Below are 17,588 nucleotides of genomic sequence, written 5' to 3' on the forward strand. Positions count from 1 at the left end.
GTACTTTCCATGTCCATGATCCGGCGCCTCTGGATACCGTGAAACACCACCGCCCTTGAGCGATCCAGAGCATAGGAGACGTGGCATTCGATCATGCCGTGTGAGAACGAGATTCTGGACGGGTGCAAAGCAGCAAAGGCACCGATCGAGATGCACCAAAAGGGGAGTTATCAGTTATGGGTTTGCTTTGTTAGCTCGCTCGCTCTTTTGATCGTGCCCCTTTTCAGCCCTCTGATCCTTTCGCTCTAATGCGGGCATGCGGCGTGTGTGTGCGTGTCTTGATGCCCATCACTGTTCCCCTGCAGGTACGTGCTTGCTGCGTTCGGGCCCCAAAAGAAGAAAGCAAGAAAACTAGCAAGAGTACATGATCTCAGAGCTGCCATTATCCCAGCAAAGGGAGAGTTAAAGGCCAGAGAAACAGGATACCCAAATCTGAAGGACGGCGCGTTTCGGATGATCCCTAGATGCGCTGTGAAAAATCCTATGCTATGATGATGTCGATCACTCCGAGAGCTAATGCACTGATGTGATTGGGTGCAGTGCGGAGAGCAGATGATGGCTGCTAGGAGTTGCGGATCATGATTCACGCATGTCGCATGATGATCGGGCCCAAAAGTTTGAGGAAAAAGCTCGCAGCCACCTCGGAGCCCGCGGCCAGGTCGAGCTCGACACGTATGGATCGATCCGGGGCCTTTCAGTTCAGTACCTGTCCATCAAAGAGGATTATGCGCCACGCACCAGCAATGCCGGAGCGAGCGATCAAGAGCGGGAGTGCTATCAGGAATTCATAATCGGATCACGCGCGAGCGCCCGTGGAAAGCCAATGCAAAAGGCCTCAAGCTGGTTCGCCAGAGAATAAAGAAGCTAAGAAGAAGAGATGATCATTAGGGTTAGGATAAGCTACCAGCGGGCAGCCACAGGCCCACACCGTGTGCGCTCCAATCTATCGCGCGCACCCATCATCATCCGGCCGCGACGCGATGCAATGCAATGCAATGCCAAACCCAGAGTACCCATCCGATCGGTTCGTGTAATATCTTCGCATCCTCTCGTCTCTGGTTGGAGCCCGGCCGGCAAAAGTCTCCGGCGAGAGGGATCGCTAACCCGAGTGGCTCCGCCACTAACTGGCTGCTGCTTCCGCCGCCATCATCTCGTCTCATACGTCATGTCATACAAAAATCATGGCGCCTAACTCAGTACGGGCGTGCGATGCGCACGCGTGCACACAACGCCTTCGCTCCGGTCCCGCGCCCGCCGGCGTCAGATCAGCCCGTCGTCTTCCTCCTTGGTCTCCTCGTGTTGCCTGCCGATGGGGAAGAAGCAGAACACGCGTGGTGTGGATTTCACGCTTGCCTTGCCTGCAGGCTGCAGGACTGCAGTAGCTTGTTGCGTTACATCTTCAGGGTTTTCAATGGCGGGTGAGTTCGCTACATCTCATGCGAAATTGCAACTGCAGACGAAACAGGTACCCGTCGTTTCGACGCACGTCACTTAGGGTTCAGGGCGGATCGCCGCTGGTTTTTCTTCTTCCTGTGCACACGGAGTCACGGATGTTAGGAAATGCGACGACTATCTGTGTACTGTTTGTTACAGGAGAGCCTCTACCTGTACTTGTTCCCTTTCAGTGCCTTTCCATCAGTGTCTAGCTTGCCGCTGGTGCAGGCGATGGGTCGTCCTCACCAGTGGGAGGACCTTCAGACCATAATGGAGGGGGCCTGGGGCTGTATCCGATTCGACACTTATTCATCAATTTTTGGTGGACGGCATGGCATTGCTGAATGCTGATTGCTGTGTCCAATGGAACGATGATCTTGCGTTTAAGCTGTCATATTCTGTCCAAGCTAACGCTGAAAAAAAAAGATGTATATCTTCTGACAGAACTTGCAAAATACTACTGCTGACGCTGTAAAATCTTACTCATGACGTTCAGATTGCTGCCCGACCACTTGTTCTACTTCTTCTGGCTAATATAAAGCGGCCGTTTTTTTTCCCGTACCCTTTTGTGGATTAGTAGAAGCGTGGAACGGGCTTTTTGACAAGGCCATGACTGATACAAGCATGTCAGATGAAGTTTTTTTCCCCTGCAGCAACCTACATCTGAAGATGCGCAAAATGCACTGGTGGCATGTATGAACTAAATGAAAACAGCTCTTTTCATAGGAAAATTAATACTGCAAAAACAACTTGGGATCTTAAAGTCATCAACAGGGTACACCTGTTTTTTTTTTTGGGGTGGTGGTGGTGGTGGGGGGGGGGGGGGGGGGGGTGAGCAGAGCATAGGCCCGTATGGTGGGGGCACATGATACTGTAATCCGAGGCAGGAATATCTAATCCAACAAAATCTCAATACCATCATTATTAGGACAGGTTCCAGGGTCCACCCAAAAATGCGAAACTGACGACACTGAGGCAAACACGAATGAACCCGTGACCACGACGAGCATATACGTTTTTATTTGGTTGGAGCACTGCACGGTTGAGGACAAGCTCGACAACAACGCGCCCAATTTGAGACCACTCACATAATACTATACCGGTGAGCTAGCTAAGCACATTGCCGAGTTGAGATCAGATTCTCTCTCTCTAAAAAGATGTTATTTTTTAGATGATATTCTTCCGCTCCTATTCAGCAGCGATGTGATTGCCCTGCCTTTGCATTTTTCGACGTCTTTCCTGGATCACTCACAGCACAGGTGAAACCTCGCAGCCTTCTCGCAGTTTGGGGACTAGATATTTCACTCTTTTTTGTTCTTTTTTGAGGGAAACTCGAGATTCGTTTTAGGCACGAGCCAGACCAAAACGGCCCGTATGCCGTTTGCTCGAGCGTTTTCTCTAAATGGGCTACTGGGCTACCCCTCAAAAGAGTAGCGGGCCACTTGTTAGTTGTTAGGCTTTTTTTTAAAAAAAAACTTGTTACTTGCTAGGCCTGAGTCCGACCGGTTGTTGAAAAAAATTCGTCAGCGGTCTTCTCAAAAAAAAAAAAAAATCGTCGGCGGCTCCAATTCCAACTCCTCGAGTCAGATCGGTACTCCTCGAGTCGTAAGTCGTAGGCAAAATTGCGTTCAACGACGGTTTTTTCCCCTAAACCACTAAGGGCCCGTTTAGTTCCCAAACCAAAATTTTTTGGGTGTCACATCAACAGTTTGACCAGATGTCGGGAATATTTTTCGGACACTAATTAAAAAACTAATTTCAGAACTCACCTGAAAACCGCGAGACGAATCTTTTGAGACATTTGACCGCATCATTAGTACATATGAGTTACTATAGCACTTATGGCTAATCATGCACTAATTAGGCTCAAAAGATTCGTCTCGTCGTGTACATCAAAACTGTGCAATTAGTTTTGTTGTTTAACTACATTTAATGCTCCATACATGTGTCCAAAGAGGAATACACAAATTTCGAGGTGAAATTTTTTGGAACTAAACGCACCCTAGAAATGATACCTCTTTGCTGAAAGACATTGCACAACACCGGTAATTTACTATAGAACATTGAACTCATTATAATATTAGCTTTTAATAGAAAACTACAGAAATTTCCCTCCTTACCCTTGCCCGTCTCCTACGATCCTACCTGCACGCCACTCGAATCCAAGCGGAAGTTCGCCGCTGGAGCGCCGCTGGAGCGCCGCCGTCCGCTCTATCTTCTCCAACCCCGGCATGCCAAGCACTCCCCCTCCTCCTCCTTCACGCTTGCCTACTCCTTCCTACGCCTCGCGGCCGAGCCCACTCCTTCCTGCACCTGGACAGCTGGACTCAAGCTACCGAGAATGAGGATGTCGGCCATGGTTCGCTAAGCCGCCGTCGGCGCCTCGCTCGTGTGGCGCGCTGGGAGCGCCGCCGGCCCTCCGCCCCTCGCTCGTAACCGCTCCCCGTGCTCCTCTTCCACCGGCCGTAGCATCCGCCTCCGCTCCCGGCGCCGATGCGGCCGTGACGCCGCCGGGCCCCGGGGAAGCGCGGGGCAACGGACGCCGCTCGCCTCACCCACTGGAAGCGGAAGGTCGGTCTCGCTCACTCCTCCCCTTCCCTCTCCGTAAAAAACTCTCCGTTTCCTGAAGTCGTGGCTGTGCTCTTTGCTCACGCGCGGATCGCACGCCAGGTGTTTGTGGAAACGCACGGTAGAAATCCCAGGCGAGGCATTTGGTTTTTCTTCTCACGCCACGACCACTCCGCCTGAACGATCTCTGTAACCTGCTTTTGGAGGAGTCGTGCAAGGATGTCGTGAAGGGCATCAGATAAACTATCCCCTTGAGTTTGAATATACAATGTTAACGCACCCAGCATTTGATGCTGTCTTGTAGTTTCTTTATCCTACCAGTGGTGGATGTCACATGTGAATGCAAGCATATGTACCTGCAGCCAAGCGTGGATACCGCTCAATGGCTAAAGCATTTTAGAAAAAAAAGGTAGAGAACCTTAGAAAGCGAAAAGGAGAAATGAATTCTTTGAAGACTCTAGCAAAGAAACAAAGATGTCAGCAGTCAGGAGGGCAACGCTCAACAGGACAGCCGGTACACGTGACTTGATGTGAGACGCCAACCCATGAGATTTGTGTGATTATAGTTTTCCTCCCAAGTCCAGCAGTCCTGCCCCAGCCATAAGTAGAGCTTTCTCTTTTGCGATTTGCACACGCCTTGTCTTTGGTGCCTCTGCTATTCCTCCTCAGCAGCCCTCTCGGTCTCAGCTCTGCTGCGAGCCTGCGAGTGCCATGGATTCCAAAGCCATGTTAGATTTCTTTGCTTGCCTATGCTTTTAGCTTCACCATCCTTACTGTCTCCCTTTCTCTTTGTTTCCTTATGCTGTTTGTTAGCCTCTCTTTGTGTTTAAGTTTTGCTGCAATCCATTGTTGAGAAAGCAAGTAGAAATGGTGAAGTGAAAAGTTCAATGCAATTTACCAGGATTTGATGTTCACATATCTCCTTTGGTTGCGTGTATGATTCTCCCTGCCACCCCTTTTCCCTTGTCTTGAGAGAATAATGTATGGTTCTTGTGCAGGGAGGAATTTCTGGCCAGTCAGGCTCCCATCTTCATGAATCAGGCTTCTCGACATGTACGTATGCATGCTGGCTTCTTCTGCAGCTATTCTCGAACCTTTTACCTCTGATTTATATAGCATTTGATTGGTTTGAGGAGAGATTTAGATCTTGTTGGTGGAAGGAACACTATAAAAGGATCGGTGTTTATTTTTTCAAAGATTTATATGAGCCATTCTTCGCACTTGCCCAATAATAAGGCAATAACCTTCGTTGAAGGTTTAGCGAATTAGCGTGTGTTTGATTTGCAGACCAGGCGGTTCCATCCTAATTTTTTAGTTGAGTTCAACCTATTATTTCGTATTTGATTAGATGGATTGATTCTGTTCCTATTTTTTTTGTTTGGTTCGAGGGATTGAGAGGGACGAAACAATACCCTCTTAAAACTGTCATAACTCATAAACAGTATCGCTTTCGTTTTTATTTTTTGTTTGTTTGAGAGATTGAGAGGGACGAGACAATGCCCTTTTGACACCGTTATAAACAGGACTATCACTGGATCCGCCAATCAGCCTCCATTTCTTTTTTTTCTGATCTACCCTATCTTCTGCACGGTATACGCAGTGCACCCAACCCTGCCCCTGCCCAGCCCACCACCGTGGCCGTCGATGCTCGCCTCCTAGCGACCTTGCGCCGGCCGCGGCGGCACCTCCACGCGCATCCGCCCGCGGCCCGCCCTCGGCCGCGCACCCATCCGCCCCAGTGCCGGTTGCAGCGCGCCTTCGCTCGCCCCAGCGCCATCCGCGGCGCGTCTCACCAGCGCCCTCGCCTACTCTGCGGTTGCACCGCCTGCGCCGGTCTCCAGGGCTGCAGCCATTCGGCTGGGCCTCCGGGTCTACAGGGAATATTGCCATCCAGGTCAATCCTAACCATGCGAGTCTTAATCCAAACGTGGGTCCAACTGGGTTGAACCCGTTCTAACAACCCCTTTGAACCCACCAACCAAACACATAATTAGGTGTTCAATTAATCCTACTTTAGTGGTCACCTAAGCGGAAAGTTAACTTCTTCTTAGTTTTGTCAAGAGCGCTTTTCAATTGCTGCAAGCCTTTAAAATTTTTACTGAGTGTGAGATAGATCATGGAAGCTAAAGCAGGCCCATGCACATAACACTATAATAGTATTGAGTGAGCAATTTGTTTTTAACAAAAAGTATGTATTTCTTTCAGGCTCAGCCATGTTCCCGATATAATATCATGTGTTAGTTTGACAGTTGAGAGTTGAAAATTAAAACTAACATTAGGATGTATAATCAGTATGAGTGAGCAATGTGACAACTGTACAATTTCTGTTGCTGTAATTCAAATCAGAACAGTAACTGCATGTTTGCATCAAATTATCTGAATGCATTGAGATTGAGGATTAGAATCTAAATCTTGCTAACATTTTTATATCTCCTTAGATATATTTCTGAGATCAGGTAATGCACTCAGAGGGAGACCATGACAAGTTCTTTTTGCTCTTTGTGTGCAGATGTCTAGACCATCGATTATTCTCAAGCTTATTCTGGGCTTGCTCTGGGGCATCATCCATTTGGCAATCAGCCTTTTTAATTTATGGCCTTTCCTGATTTACAATCTAGAATGCTGTCTTATTTCGTCTGGGCTGTTGCGGAAGTATCGATATCTCCACCTGGATAGGCTGAAGTACTTGGCCATCGTGGTAGATAGCAAAGAAGCTAAAAATACCGTGAAGATCAGGCAGCTATTGTGCTGGCTCTCAGCAATGGGTGTGAAGTATATATGTCTCTACGACATTGAGGGTGAGACAAAAGAGTTCATTTGAATTTCTGGGATATCTGTTTTCTGCTTGAAGTTCATCCTTCACTGCTAATATACCTATATGATCATTTCTTTTGTGTAAATAAGCATAGTTTATAGAATCAAGTTACTTTAAGCAGCAATACTGGTCTGTTACAATACTCGAGAGTTGAGACAGTGGCAGAGTGAACGAAAATAACTGCCCTATCGCTCTTGTGCATTATCTTCTGATGTTTTAAGTTTATAGATGCATGGATTCTTATTGTTTTTTCGTGAGACCCGTGGGCTCCATCTAGTACACATAAGATTATCCTACTATCTTACTATTCTATGTTGCATCGTAGGAGTCCTGAAGAAATCGCTTGAACCGGCTATGAAGGGTTCAAGAGATGGGAAGGCAGGAGAATATTTGGTTAGTTACAATATTGAGTTTCTCTTACTTTGTGTACATTCTCAGCTGTTTGGGTTGTTGATTGTTCATGGCAACATGTAGGATATTGGTGCAAGCATCAATTATTCACATTCTAGCCACAAAGATATGGTGATCGAGTGCCTTTCTGGTTCTGATGGCAAGGAGGGTATTGCTAAAGCAGCCAATTTACTTTGCTCAACTTACTTAAATGGTGATACTCATGGAAATGGCAAAAGGGAGCCAACATTTACAGAAGCTGACATGGCCAGTGCGTTGAAAGCTGTAGGTATGCTTGAAAAACTTTTTTTTTCACGCATGCTCCATTTGATATTCTTAATTATCATTTGTTACTGATCTTATCAAATATATTATCGTAATGCGAGGACCATCTAAGTTCTGGGTTCATCGCAGGTTGTGGTGGACCAGAACCTGATCTTCTTCTCATGTATGGTCCTGCTAGATGTCATTTAGGCTTTCCTGCATGGAGATTACGGTATACTGAAATTATGTAAGTTTTCCATCAACACATACATTAATCTTTCTGATTGAGAAATTATTGTACCATTGATAGTTTATTTTCACATTTGAGATATTTCTTAATATTTCTTTTTACAGGCATATGGGACCACTAAACTCAATGAAATACGGTGCCATTGTTAAAGCTTTATACAACTTCTCAAAGAAATACCAAAATTACGGTAAGTTTGTGGTTTCAAATTTCAACTGTTCTGCAGCAAAACCAACCATGACCATTACCATTTTCTACAATCTTTAGTTAATCTAATTAGGTTAACATTTTAGCCTGTGACATTTATCCTGACTCTTTACGTTACAAATGCTTCAAAAAGGAGCCGTGCTAGACTTGAGTCTACCTCTGTTATCAATTTTGCTGAAGGGATAGGTTACACTAACTTAGTTACCCATGCAATTTATGTTTGTCTGCTCTTGTGACGTGGCTATGTGCTGACAACACTTCTCAGTAATTCCTACAATTAACCATTGTGTGAGATCCAAATGTCTAATGCGCTGATATGTTACAAAGAAACTATATAAACCAGTGTTCCTGAACATGCTCACACAATTTGATGCTTTACTCGAAACAAATTATACTCATTTTGGCTGACTCTAATTCTTTGTGCATCTCAGGTAAATGAGAGTTGATACTGCTGTAAGCCTGTAACGAAGACCCCTAGTAGTTTTCCCCCTCCTTTTTTCTCCCGCCGAGTATACTACCAAGTTCATCGCCACACCCCCACTTTGTATTTCCCTGACAACATCAAAAGCGTCACCGACAGAATATACGGGATCATATCCCTTTGTAAAATTGCGTCGACAACAATGATTAATGAAGCTGCCCTCGAGCACACGGGCAAGTTTAAATCGAGATTGATACTCTTTGTGCCTGCCTCTGCCCTGTATCTATATGCTGAACTGCCGACACCATGTGGTGTTTTGACTTTTCTATATCATCATTCGTGTTACCCTATAATTTCCATCTGCCAAATTTCTATCTGTTGTTTTGCTGAGCATGGAACTGTTTTCTTCTAGCATAGCAATGCGACAGCAGGACATGGATTCATCTGGTGCCTACACAATAATTCACTTCTGACTTCTCTTTGACTCAGAAGAAAGGAGAAGATCTGTGCTCTAGCTGTATCAGCACAGTGAAACAATGATGAAAGGTTTAAATTGACAGTATAATTTTTAGGAAGTTACTTAAACCTGATAGATGACGGATGAGAGGAGATTATGGGTGAAGTGTGACTGTGAGCAGTGAGCACTAGCCAAAGCCGTCCTCTCTCAAGTAGAGTCTTCATCGCTCGAGCGGCGCCTCCGCCTCCCCCGTCGCAGCCCCCCATGTCGCAGGCGGCGCAGTGCCCCTACTGCCGCGCGTCGGGGCCGGCGCGGTGCGCGACGACGCAGCCGCCGCTCTCGCGCGCCGTCTCCGAGTGCTCCGCCTGCGCCCGCATCGTCCTCGAGCGCCACCTCCACACGCACCCCTTCTTCCCCCTCCTCCCCTCCCTCCACCCGCTCCCCCTCGTCACCCCCGACCTCGCCACCGCCGTCGAGCCCACCCCCGCCCCCTCCCCCTCCCCCGGCGGCGAAGGTGACGAGGATCCCTTCCTCCCCGCGGGCTTCGTCTCCGCCTTCTCGGCCTTCTCCCTCGAGCGCCACCCCGTCCTCGCCCGCTCCGCCTCCGCCTTCTCCGGCCTCCTCGCCGAGCTCGAGCGCGCGCTCGCCGTCGACTCCGCCGCCGCGTCCTCCAACCCGGACCCCGCTGGTCCCATGGTCTCCGTCGACAGCCTCCGCGCCTACCTCCAGATCGTCGACGTCGCCTCCATACTCAGGCTCGACCGGGACATAGCCGACCACGCCTTCGATCTCTTCAAGGATTGTTCCTCCGCGACCTGCCTCAGGAACCGGAGCGTCGAGGCGCTCGCGACCGCGGCGCTCGTGCAGGCCATCCGCGAGGCGCAGCAGCCCCGGACGCTGCAGGTTTGTTTGTGATTGGCACACTCACACCTGTTTGTTCTAATGCTCTGGTGCAAATATGGATAGATATAGATGCATAGGCGTTCCTTTCTCCAAGCAGTTAGGATTGTATAGGTAATTGTTGTTTTCGAAATGAAAATATGCAGTTTCTCAGATATTGTTTTCTTGGAACTTGGATATTTTGTGAGTCAATTCGAATCAGCCAGTGGTTTCAGTTTTAAAGATATGTTGTGCCCTAGCATATGAAAGTACCAACCAAAGTCAGCAAGACAATTCAGTTTTCAATCCTAAGTTTTAAATATCCCATTTAGCCATCAAATAAAGCGTGTTCTCAATGCTGTGCTTGATCATTAACATTGATGAATGTTCATTTGCATTTTCCCCTTAACCAAACTGCCAGTTATTACTGCTTGGCTTAGTTACATCCTGTGTAACATGAAATTGTAGCTAATACAAATTGGGCTAACTTCAACCATGTTGGGAATACCTGAGTTTGACAAATGATTGAAACACTTGCTAAGTCTACTTGGATATATCTGATGTGTTATACAAACATTTCTCGTAGCATTTTCAGACATACTCAAATACTTGAAATTTGTTGACTAGAGCTGATTCACCTTCTATTCACTATGTAGTGAGGAAATCTCTATGCTACCAATCTTCCACAGAAACAGATTGGAAATAAACATCAAAATACTTGGCATTTGGCAAATATCTGAAACGTAGTGTACCATTTTCACTACTTTTATCAATCACTACCGATTCACCTTCTGCTTAATATGTGACCAGGAAATCTCTACTGCTAGCAATCTTCCTCAGAAAGAGATAGGAAAATACATCAAAATACTCGGCGAATCTCTGAAACTGAGCCAACCTCTTAACAGCAACTCAATTGCTGTTCATATGCCTCGATTTTGCAGCTTGCTCCAGCTGAATAAGTCTGCTCAGGTATCAGATTTTAACTGAAAACGTGTTACTGTAGCATTATGCCAAAAATTAATATCTGCTTTTAACTAATTACATGTTGACTCCTCAGGAACTTGCAGCTCATATCGGTGAGGTGGTTGTTAATAAATGCTTCTGCACAAGGCGCAATCCAATAAGTATATCTGCTGCTGCAATATATCTTGCATGTCAACTGGAAGACAAGCGCAAAACCCAGGCTGAAATCTGTAAAGTAACAGGCCTTACAGAGGTCACTCTACGCAAAGTGTACAAAGAACTCCTGGAGAACTGGGATGATTTGCTCCCCCCTGACTATACACCGGCCACACCACCAGAGAAAGCTTTTCCAATGACAACCATTTACTCAGTGCGCCCGTCAAGTGGCAAGGATCTGTATCAGGATAAGATATTTGATAGTAGTAGGCAGAAAGGTCCTGAGCCTGCAGAGCCCGATCACATGGTCATTGTGAAAGAAGAGGAAGAAAAGAAAATCAGTGCTCTTGGTCGACCGCCTGCAAAACTTGAGCCTCATGAGCTGAGCAAGGCATTCTGGCCATCAAATGCCCCATTATCAACATCTCCAAAATCTGATCGTGACAAGACAGAAACTAATGTCCGTGGGTTCAACCTTAATGAGGTATCATGTGCAATGGATTCTGATAGAGCAGATACTACAGTGAAGCCAAGTTTCGGCGATCAGTCATTGAATGAATCAAATATGCTTCCATCTCCGAATAGGCAGCCTTTACCATGGCAGCTTAAGCAAGGGGCGACTGCAGCTGGTCCATCATATTCTAGGCTTCGTGAGCAGCACATTGGCCTTGACCTTGTAGCTGCTCTGAAGGGGATTGGAAAAAGGAGTGCTGGGGATGGTGGTGATGGCCGGGATAAGGAAGGGAAGTGAATAGCTATAGCTATTTATTCAGTTATTAATCGGAAATAAAATTAACGGTAATGGTCCATTGTAAATATAGATGTTTGTTTGTAGTAGAGTTAAATTCGGCTTCCCTTGACATTCTATGTCTGTGGAGAAATGTCACTCCAGACTTTGTAGCTTCGGTGCTGAAAATTGCTACCACTTCCAAATTATTTATAGCCTGAGCTGACTTAATTCGCTATGTTTAGTACAATGAAATGCAATTCCTTTTCATTTGAGCACTGGTAAGCTGTAGGGACAGTCTATACAAGAAACTGTTTGTTGCCTACTTGGCTGAAAGAGTGAAAGGATCACGTTTATACCAGATTGACACGGTAGTTTGCATAATTTTAGTTGAAGTTCTTGTCCAAAATCCAGGTAAACAGTGATAAAGTTATTTGGAAATAATTCGTACTACCTGGGTGTAAATTACAAGGCTTGTTTTGTTATGTTAGGATAACCCAACTGCTTATTACTATCATTTTCTATCACGTAAGTAATACTCCCTCCGTGCGGAAATGATCTACGTATTTTGACTAGAAAAAGTCAAACTTTATAAACTTTGACTAATAATTAGTTAAATTATATGTATAATTAGTTTATAAAATTTATGTCAATATATATGTATTCAAAGAGGTTTTGAGATGACATTGAGTTATTCGTAATTGACATTATATTCTGAGTGATTAATAAAAGTCAAACTTTACTTCGAATGACTTTCTCTAGTCAAAATATGTAGATCATTTCCGAACGGAGGGAGTACGGAGTATATTCGTAGAGTAATTGTTACGCATTGGCTTGAAGAGCGAAATAGCCTTGTAAAAGGGGACATATAAATTTTGCCCGAAACAGGAAGACCAGACAGGCAGACAGGCAGACAGGCCTCGCTCTTTACGCTCAAGCGTGAATTTAACAAAGCTGGAGGAGCTCATGCGCAAATTTGCCCCCGAACCGGATAATACAGCGCGATAGCGAAGCAGAGGCCTTCCAAAACCCACGGCAAACGCCTAGTGCTCCCCATCCTCTCTTGCCCCCCTCCTCCGTCATGGCCGTCTCCTCCACTACGTCCCAGCTCCCGCTCCTCTTGCTCCACCGCGGCACCGCGAACCCTAGCCCCGCGTCTCTCTCCTTCCCCTCCTCTCTCCGCGCGACGTCCCTCCGCTCCCGCGCCGCCGCCGCCGCTTCGCCCGCAGACACCCTTTCCGAAGACGGCATCCCCGACGCGCCACCGGTACGTGACTATGCTGACACATTGGCAGTTTTCGAGCACGTATAGCCCAAAACCAGTAGATTTCTAGGTGGTAGACAGTAGGTATGCGCCATGGGAACGCGGGGTTATATGGCGGCATTAGTTCATTCAGTTCGCACCCGTTGGAGCTTGTTTATTCAGTGACTAAAATTGTTGTGCTCGTGCTTTCAGGAAGGGGAGGGGACGGGAATTCCGTTGCCATCGTCGATTGGGGATGATGGAGAGCAGGTACCTTCCTTAACGATTAAAATTTGCAGATTTTGTTACCAAATGTATAGCTCTAATATTGTCACTGCCGTGATTATACTGTGATAAGTTGTTACCATATGACGGACGTTTGTCTGTTATTGCTGCATAATGCACATTTTATCATAATAAATGGAAAAGACTGTGTTCAGAATTTTGGTAAATTAAGAAATGGTTCAGGCTTCAGGGTGAAACCATGCTACTTGGCACAGTTACATTATTGGAGGCTTGAAGCGAATGAACTCTCTGACTCAATGGTCAGTGTGTCAGAAGAATAACAGATATGGCAGTCAGCACAATTTTTAAGATGTTTCACTTAAAAGCAAACTATTGTTCATGTGACTAGGCAATTATGCTTGTGCGTTGCTATGGACAGAGTTGGTATAAGTATCGAATATGTGTAGTTGCTCTTTCGTTAATTTGTAGGGATCTACGTGATCGAGTCGTGGATGGAGGGCTGGTCTGACTTGCATACTGGATGGACTAAGGCCCACCTGTCAATAACACAAGACGGACCAAACCAAAAATTTAGGTGGAAACCTTACTTGCTTTAAAAATATGTATAGATATAGATTTGGGTGTCAGGAATGTATGTTGGTAATGTCATATCAACGTAGACAGTTTAGCATCCTTGATGCTTGAGTTTTGCGGAGTTACCTGATTGAATAGATTATTCATGAGCTGGATTATTCATGAGTATGCAGCCTGTCCTTCAAATCATTCCTGTTGAACTGGAACAAGAATATCTGATGGTCTATGATGGTGTAGCTTTCCAAGTTGAACTTAATTCTCGAAAGCTCACTGGGTGGAATTTTCAAAGTTTTCTTCCCATTACTGTTCTGCTCCTCGGAATTATTCAGCCCACTCAAAGAATGGTGGCCCTAATCATTTGTTCTAATTAAGAAGAGATGTAATAATTCATCTCTTCTTAAATGCCCAATTGTTGATCTCTAAAAAAGTAGAGATCCAAAACAGTGGCAAAAGCAATGTTGTTCTTGTAGGTTTATCCCTGTCATTTGGTGTTTGAGTTCTTTTTAACCATCTTTCATTCTCTGTGCACTTTTTGTCTTTTTGTGTTGGTTTGCTTCTGCTGTGTAGTTGTTCTTTTATCCTTGCTTTCCTTTGTGATGCATGTATCTATATTTATGTAAACAATAGATTATCCTTGTGATCTAGGACACCTCCTTTGCAGTTCGCATTAATTGCTTGAACTCCCCTAATTAATCTGTAAATGGGGGAAATAAAAATCCTCTCCTTGAGGAAGAATTTGAAGACAAATAGAGAAGGATGTGCTCCGCCCATCTGAAATTGCTTCACTTTAGCTTTGTTCCAAGTCAAACATCTCTGAATTTGACCGAGCTGATAAAAAAATGTAAATACCCACAATACTAAGTAAATACACTATCAATAAATATTTATTGGTAGATTTAATGAAACTATTTGATATTTGTAGATGTTGATACTTTTTTTTCTATAACGCGGCCAAAGTTAGATAGGTTTGACTTAGGACAGAGCCAAAGTGACAAGTAATTTCGGACAGAGGGAGTACCTCATTTGTTTTGATGGGACCAGATTATAACAACAACATCAACAACAACATAGCCTTTTATCCCAAGCGAGTTGGGACCAGATTATAAGGTGTTGATTAATTAAAGATCTATGCACATACTACTGTTTTTACAGTTGTATAACAAATGCAACATTTTTTAGAAAAATTATAATAAATACAATCTATATATTCTATTAGCAAGTTGTCAGAGGCATATGAGTTGTGTACTAAATACAACTTTATTTTTATAAACAGAGATGTGTATAACAGTTTCTAGATGTGTGGTTGTGTTAAAATTCAACAAGTTATGCCATGCCTCTTGCTTATCTCCCTTGGAACCTTGTTGGTGCTGTCCTTACACTGTTGGAGTGGAGTGGACAATTGGAGATTTTTTTTTCTGACCCAGAATTTGACATAGGTCCATACTCCCTGCAGTTAAAATAGATTCTATCAATGTCAATAGTCAACCTTTTAAAACTTGCATAAAGTTATTTGCTTTTCTCACATGGAAATGGTATAGATAGATTTGTCGCTAAAACCATGCGTGTATTTATTTAGAAAAGATGGACCAAGGTGTGTTTTGGAGTCTATCTCCAAAATGACTAGTAGTAAAATAGAACAGAGGTAGTACTGTTTAATCTGCCATTGAGGCTACTCCTTATCATTATATTCTTATTTTGTCACTTCATGTGTCTGCTTGTTAAGCTGTCCATGGTGCATATTTGTGTGCAGTTGTTGTATGGAACTGCTGGAAAAGAAATTGTTATGAGGCCTTGTGCACAGTTGAGCTCCTCTTTTACTGATTCTTTAGATGTATCACAAGAGAAAATAGTGATAAGAAACAGATACGGAGAGAAACTTCTTGGTGTTTTGCATGAAGCTGGATCTAAGGACATTGTAGTGTTGTGCCATGGATTTAGATCATCAAAGGATAGTAGAACTATATTGAGTCTTGCTAATGCATTGGCATCAGAAAAGATCAGCATATTCCGATTTGATTTTTCTGGCAACGAAGAAAGTGAAGGTACTTTTGAATATGACAACTACTATAAAGAAGTGGACGATTTACATGATGTGATCCTACATTTCAGAAAACACAAACGTGACACCCATGCTATTGCCAGCCACAGTAAGGGAGGAAATGTGGTTATCCTCTATGCATCCATGTATCATGATATATATAAAATTATTAACCTGTCTGGAAGGTTTAATCTGGAACGTGGAATTGGAGATCGTTTTGGAAATGATTATATGGAAAAGATTAATCGGCATGGTTTCATCGATGTGGAAGACACAACAGGACGTATCATCTACCGTGTGACCAAAGAAAGTCTGATGGACCGTCTTAAGACAGATGTGCAGAGTGCATGCACATCTATTGACCCAAACTGCAGGGTGTTGACAGTACATGGCGCTAATGATGATGTTGTGCCATCAGAGGATGCCCTAGATTTTGATAAGTATATAAGTAACCATGAACTGCATATTATTGAAGAGACTGATCATAGATATGCATCTTATCAGCTTGAATTAGCTTCAATTGTATTGAAATTTGTTAAATCTTGATGAGGGTAGGTGGAAACAAATGTAGCCATTGCCTCTCTTTTTTCCCCCCAATACTCTTGTTCTGCCCATATTAGCGGATTTATTTTAGTGGAAAACTGTTTTTATTAAACATTTATATTAAGGTGTCCTCACTTATGGCATTATTAGTTGACTGCATTTTGTGGGGAAACAAAAGCATATGTCTATCGCACAAGAAATTAAAGTTCAATAAGCTTTCAATTTCCTACTGGAAATAGTATCCTTGCCCTAACTCAGTTTTTATGTGGTATCTTCACTCTTCAGTTTGCGTTCAGAAGTTGCATATCTATCTATGACTAACAGTTGATTTGAATGTTATATGTTCTCAGTTGGCACCCAAGCAGAAGATCAGAATCAAGCTGCGGTCCTACTGGGTTCCTTTGATAGAGGACTCGTGCAAGAAGATAATTGATGCTGCCAAAACAACCAACGCGAAGACCATGGGTCCTGTTCCTCTGCCGACCAAGAGGAGAATATATTGTGTGCTCAACTCTCCTCATGTGCACAAGGATTCACGGTTCCATTTCGAGATCCGGACACATCAGCGGCTGATTGATATCATGTATCCAACTGCCCAAACAATTGACTCACTGATGCAGCTCCAGCTCCCCGCCGGTGTGGATGTTGAGGTTAAGCTATGATTCTGTTGGAGCTGAAGTTTTCAAAGTATGATGTAGTATGGACTCATTTTCCGCAGCCTTTCTTCGTTGATCCTTTTGTTGTCTGGGACTGAAAGAAATGTAGAGCTTGTAATAGGAAAGAAGATGTTAAGACATGAGTTATCTTGCGATGAAGCATATTGAATGAAATGTTTTACATGAAGTTATATTGATGTTCTGGCTTCAGTGAAATTGCTGGATGTAAATGTAATTGGTCAGCATCTGATATACTTGGCTTACCATCCCAGTAAAATTTATTGATTCAACTGGATGAGTAAATTACTCTGTTCATGGCTCCATGCCTGTTGTACCCATACTGGGATGGTTCAACAGACGGACAGTGTTTTTTTTCCTTTCAGAGTTTACCTGAGCTCAAGCTTATTATTTTAAGTCCATTTTGTAATTTGTAGGCGACGCACCAAAATCAGCTAAGGTACTTTTCTCGTATGACATATAGTTCTTCTTTGCACGAAGTTCAATACAAATAATTACTATTAAATAACAATGGCAAGTAGTATATTTATTACCTAAAGAGCCAAAGAGGGGAAAAGGAACCATATATCATTTGGTAAACAAAAGGTAAACTTTCCTGGTTCAAATTGGAAACCGGACCAAAAAAAACGGGTTGTTTTTCATTTGCTTGAACTTTTCAGAACTCTAATAAAATTTTAAGCTATCATTTAGGCGAGGCACAACACAGCCAAACTTGTTCGATATATCTTTCCCTCCCTAAATTT

The 17,588-nt window shown here is 44.2% G+C and overlaps 3 protein-coding genes across 10 annotated transcripts; all 3 read left to right on the forward strand.

The window, feature by feature from the left end:
* Window positions 1-3,521: 3,521 nt before the first annotated feature.
* On the forward strand, window positions 3,522-8,789 carry LOC120691520 (dehydrodolichyl diphosphate synthase complex subunit NUS1-like). 7 transcript variants are annotated; one of them, XM_039974597.1, is made up of 8 exons: window positions 3,522-4,005; window positions 5,001-5,055; window positions 6,512-6,800; window positions 7,143-7,210; window positions 7,292-7,496; window positions 7,622-7,718; window positions 7,826-7,914; window positions 8,503-8,789. In XM_039974597.1, exons 2-8 carry the CDS (start codon window positions 5,035-5,037, stop codon window positions 8,550-8,552), a joined length of 819 nt encoding a protein of 272 aa, XP_039830531.1. In that variant the 5' UTR covers window positions 3,522-4,005; window positions 5,001-5,034; the 3' UTR covers window positions 8,553-8,789. The 7 variants fall into 7 exon arrangements, 4 of the variants coding, with proteins under 4 accessions (XP_039830531.1, XP_039830528.1, XP_039830530.1 ...); XR_005682269.1 differs by lacking the exon at window positions 3,522-4,005 and adding an exon at window positions 4,343-4,532 and having other exon boundaries at window positions 7,292-7,492; XR_005682268.1 differs by lacking the exon at window positions 3,522-4,005 and adding an exon at window positions 4,345-4,532 and having other exon boundaries at window positions 7,292-7,492; window positions 7,826-7,908; window positions 8,357-8,736.
* Window positions 8,790-8,960: 171 nt separating this feature from the next.
* Window positions 8,961-11,798, forward strand: LOC120691517 (plant-specific TFIIB-related protein 1-like). The gene is made up of 3 exons (XM_039974591.1): window positions 8,961-9,706; window positions 10,493-10,651; window positions 10,740-11,798. The coding sequence occupies exons 1-3, from the start codon at window positions 9,068-9,070 to the stop codon at window positions 11,550-11,552; spliced, it is 1,611 nt and encodes a 536-aa protein (XP_039830525.1). The 5' UTR covers window positions 8,961-9,067; the 3' UTR covers window positions 11,553-11,798.
* Window positions 11,799-12,499: 701 nt separating this feature from the next.
* On the forward strand, window positions 12,500-17,122 carry LOC120691519 (30S ribosomal protein S10, chloroplastic). 2 transcript variants are annotated; one of them, XM_039974592.1, is made up of 4 exons: window positions 12,500-12,795; window positions 12,985-13,041; window positions 15,341-16,179; window positions 16,522-17,122. In XM_039974592.1, exons 1-3 carry the CDS (start codon window positions 12,610-12,612, stop codon window positions 16,172-16,174), a joined length of 1,077 nt encoding a protein of 358 aa, XP_039830526.1. In that variant the 5' UTR covers window positions 12,500-12,609; the 3' UTR covers window positions 16,175-16,179; window positions 16,522-17,122. The 2 variants fall into 2 exon arrangements, with proteins under 2 accessions (XP_039830526.1, XP_039830527.1); XM_039974593.1 differs by lacking the exon at window positions 15,341-16,179 and having other exon boundaries at window positions 12,528-12,795; window positions 16,522-17,043.
* Window positions 17,123-17,588: the final 466 nt, after the last annotated feature.

This window comes from Panicum virgatum, chromosome 9N (genome assembly GCF_016808335.1).
Source record: "Panicum virgatum strain AP13 chromosome 9N, P.virgatum_v5, whole genome shotgun sequence".
Lineage (NCBI taxonomy): Eukaryota > Viridiplantae > Streptophyta > Magnoliopsida > Poales > Poaceae > Panicum > Panicum virgatum.